The sequence below is a fragment of the Palaemon carinicauda genome, chromosome 3 (assembly GCF_036898095.1).
Source record: "Palaemon carinicauda isolate YSFRI2023 chromosome 3, ASM3689809v2, whole genome shotgun sequence".
NCBI classification, from domain to species: domain Eukaryota; kingdom Metazoa; phylum Arthropoda; class Malacostraca; order Decapoda; family Palaemonidae; genus Palaemon; species Palaemon carinicauda.
Genome location: NC_090727.1, coordinates 120,462,677 through 120,467,223, shown reverse-complemented (window position 1 = coordinate 120,467,223; position 4,547 = coordinate 120,462,677). Strand labels below are relative to the sequence as shown.

The 4,547-nt window shown below is 35.3% G+C and overlaps 1 protein-coding gene across 1 annotated transcript; it reads left to right on the top strand.

Annotated features, from left to right (window-relative positions):
• The first annotated feature begins 741 nt into the window (after positions 1 to 741).
• Positions 742 to 4,177, top strand: LOC137638432 (rhodopsin-like). Its single transcript, XM_068370503.1, has 2 exons — positions 742 to 897; positions 2,966 to 4,177. Exon 2 carries the CDS (start codon positions 2,966 to 2,968, stop codon positions 4,088 to 4,090), a length of 1,125 nt encoding a protein of 374 aa, XP_068226604.1. The 5' UTR covers positions 742 to 897; the 3' UTR covers positions 4,091 to 4,177.
• The last annotated feature ends 370 nt before the right edge of the window (positions 4,178 to 4,547 follow it).

Sequence of the window (4,547 nt, the reverse complement as noted above, 5' to 3'; positions counted from 1 at the left end):
GTTTGTCCGTAAAATTCTTCAAGAGAGTTTCTTTCATTATGTTATTGATCTTACAAGCAATGCTAGCAATGGATTTCGTAACAAATGCAGATTATTAAAACTTTTATCATATATATATATATATATATATATATATATATATATATATATATATATATAACCATACATACATACACACACACATACATATATATATATATATATATACATATATTTATATACATATATATATATATATATATATATATATATATATACACACACATAATGATCGTGCAAAATCATGACAGAAAACCTGCAATAAGGTGACCTTACCTTAGAGTGGCGATAAATGGTATATTATCAAAGGGTTTAGAATTAGAGGTAGAGAAATAGCTATTATATAGGCTTCAAATGCGGCATTGGATAAAAAACAAGAGTTTTTCTCCCAAGATTTAAGCGACATTATAAATTCCTCAAGTATCTCGACAAATCATTGAAAATTATTAAAAAAGGACAAATTACATTAGTGAATTGGTTGCTAACAATGGATCTATATCAAATACCATCAACAGATCAGTGAGATTGGTGTGTGAAATGCATATGTACTTTCTTTCTTTCTCTCAGGAATACATACAATTTCAATCGTTTATTCTTATGCTTGGGAGAAAATGCTGCCCTTGGCAACTTCGGCTCAAGAGAGGAATCTTTACACTGAGAGAAGCACTTCAAGTCTTTCGGTAATTTGCAGCTATCAATGTATATAAAAGCAGCGTGCGATCTTCAGTTTTCAGTCACAGAAGATTCCAGAGGAACTGAGGAACTGAACCAGCTGGTCAGTCTGCCTCACCTGAAGTAATTCTACAAGAATATCTTCAAGTTTTGGTAGTTGCAAGCTGCTGATTCAGATTCTAAAAGGTAGGTTCATGCTTAGATTCTTGAATTCTTGTTAAGACATTGTCTCCTTGTAGTATCTGAGAGCATTTGTAGATTCATGTTTCAAAATCATTTGTTCCACTTGAGATGAAGGAGAACTCTAAAGGCTGAAGCTGAGTGTCATTGCGATCTCTATAACTTGTATCACTGTCAGAGGAGCAATTTACTGTAAATGATTGTTAGCATTTTTATATCAGTGTTGTTAAATTCCCTTTTGCTGTTAAGAAAATAAGTCTCATTAATGTATCTATATATTCGTTTTTAGCAAATAAAAGGGGACTTCGTTTATGAAGAGGTCTTTTTATCAAAGTTTTGATAAGTTTCATTTTCAAGTTTGTTTTGTCAAGAGAGTATATAGAAAGTAGCCTTTATCTGTTTATCAGAATCGGAACGATCACAGCTTTATTACCCTGTATTCATTCGTTAATGGATTCCTACTAATGGTAATACCATAAGGTTAATTGTTAGGGAATATACTGTTTCATGATAAACCTGTTCATGAAAATTGTTCTACATTTACGCAATCGACATGTATATTCAAAGTGACTGCTCTTAGAACTGCTATAATACTTTCATTGCATAATGATAAGATTTTAAAATACGGCTAGAAACACCCAATTATTCTAAAGGAGGTAGCAGGTAAATTTATAGTTCGCAGAAATAGGGAAAAAGTAAATGAATAGATGAATTATCTTATCACCTCTGTCCTAGTTCCCTCATAATATAATATCTGCGTAGCAATACAGATTGAACAACAACATTGATCTGTTCAATTCACTTATCGAGAGAAGGAAAATCACACAATGGCCAGGCTGACTTAATCTTCACTAGATTCCAGTTTACGAGAATCTATGGTGTATATTATTATTCCTGATTATTTAAAGAACTCAATCTTATTAAACCTTTACCTGCTAAGTTCTATTTCATTATTTCTTTGCTTACTTTCTTCATAATCTTTCCTTTTGTCTTGGAATGATCTTATGATAATTCTCCCATAGATTTAGGTATCTTATATTTAGGTATAATTGCAATTTTTTTGTTTTTTTTGGTTAATTGCAAAAGAAAATATTTTGAGTGTTCTGAGTTTGCCATATTTCTGTCGTCACTCTTATTTAAACCTTCTCTTCCACCTTTTCTTACCTCAGCCAACGAAGTTGGAAGGAGATTATGTTTTATCCACTCTTTGTGTGTGTGTGTGTGTGTGTTTGTTAACAGCTTTTTGGCTACAATTCTGATCGTAGAATAATGAAACTTGCAGTGTTAACAGTTATGTAAAAAGCTGGAAATGATTAAACTTTGGAAGATCAAGCTCACGGTTAACAAAATGTCCAATTCACGTAATCAGTCATAAGTTTGGACATCGTTATCACAGCGACTTTAACTTAGTTCATATTTGAGTGTATGAAAATCCACGCCAATTAATATATCCTAAGGTCAAAGATCAAGGTCGTGTCCGAGGTCAAGGAAAAGGTCAAATTTTGATCATCAACCATACGCCCACGATTTTAATCGTAAAGTATTGAAACTTGCAAGAATAATAAACTGTTATGCAAAGAGCTGTTAAGGGCGAAGGTCAAGGTCGTGTCTGAGGTCAAGGTTAAGCAAAATATCGAACTCCGGTCGTCAACCAAAGGGCCACAATTTTAACCGTAATGTAATGAAACTTGCAGAGATTTTATAATGTTATGTAAAAAGCTGGAAATGATTAATTGATTCTGGGAAAAGTGAGCTGGTTTGGAGACATAAGCTGCCCTGGCGGAGGTCTGCACTCTCAAAGTGCTTTTCTAGTTCTACTTCAAAATTCACAAGATGGGCAAGCAACATTAGTCAGCCCCCTACCATCCATTTTCCATCTGCTTTGCTAAAACTATTTTTAAATTATTTTACTATGTAGAGACAAACTCGTATGGGGTTATATTGTACAAAATACATAAGAAGATATTTGCATTCAATTCAGATTTCATTTAAAACCAAATAGACTATTAATAAAATATTTTTTTTTTAAATCTTATTCATCGAAATTATTAATACAAAAAAAATTGTTTTTCAGATGTCTTGGAATAACCAACCAGAAGAATTTGCCCTCCCCTCCACCAATCCATATGGGAACTTCACGGTGGTTGATATGGCACCAAAGGAGATCCTTCACATGATTGATCCCCACTGGTACCAGTATCCCCCCTTGAATCCTCTTTGGTATGGTTTGGTTATGCTGTGGGTAGGCGTCATGGGATGTCTTTCCATCTCTGGGAACTTCATTGTCATCTGGGTATTCATGAACACCAAGTCCCTTCGTACTCCAGCTAACTTGCTTGTTGTCAACTTGGCAATCTCAGATTTCCTAATGATGTTCTGTATGTTCCCACCCATGATGATTACCTGCTCCAGGCAAGCATGGACTCTTGGTCCATTATTCTGCGAAGTCTATGGTTTCCTGGGATCTCTGTATGGCTGTGTCTCAATCTGGACCATGGTCTGGATCACCCTCGACCGATACAATGTTATTGTTAAGGGTGTTTCTGGAAAGCCTCTTACTACCAAAGGAGCTATGTTAAGGAATGTTGGTACTTGGGTCGCTTCCATTGCCTGGTGTATTCCCCCATTCTTTGGCTGGAACCGTTATGTGCCTGAGGGTAACATGACTGCCTGTGGTACTGACTATCTTACTGACACTGCTCTTTCTCATTCTTACCTGTGGCTCTACTCTATCTGGGTATACTTATTCCCTCTGTTCTTCAACATCTACATGTATAGCATCATCATCAGTGCTGTTGCCAACCATGAAAAACAGATGCGTGAACAGGCCAAGAAGATGGGAGTGAAGTCTCTTAGAACTGAAGAAAACCAGAAGACCTCTGCTGAATGCCGTCTTGCCAAGGTCGCCTTAATGACCGTGTCCCTCTGGTTCATTGCATGGACACCCTATTTCATCATTAACTGTACTGGTATGCTCAAGAAGGATATAGTCTCACCTTTATACACCATCTGGGGTTCTGTATTTGCTAAGGCCAACGCTGTTTACAACCCAATTATCTATGCCATCAGCCATCCCAAATACCGTGCTGCATTGGAGAAGAAGCTGCCATGCCTTGCATGTACTACTGAGCAAAATGATGCCGTTAGTGACACGACTTCTGCTGCTACTACCACCAATGAAAAATCAGAGAGTTCTTAAATAGGTTGTAAAAGGGTATCTGGAACCTAAATTGGAGGCTTAATATCAATTGTACTATTAAATGGAGCAATAAATATAAAAATCAAAGTTTTGTTTTCTATTTTTGAACCTATATTTTCAATGTCTCATCCCTTTATGGATCTATGATATCACACTATCCTTCTAACTAGGATTTGCATATGAAAAATTAGTTACTTTACATTCATCATTTAACTGGACAAATATAAATAATCCCCCATTTTGAAAAAAAAATCTAAAATAAAATTTTGTGCCTACATACTCCTAAATTTTGTCCTATCTTTCTTCATGGATATCAACACGTTCCCTCTGCTTTCTAAACCGTAAGTGCATACGTAGATATTCAAATTTTAAGTCTTCATATGGTTTCCTTAGAGTACCTGAAAATTGGTCAATTAAAGATATATAAATCATTAGTCCATCGAATATAATGTCTTGG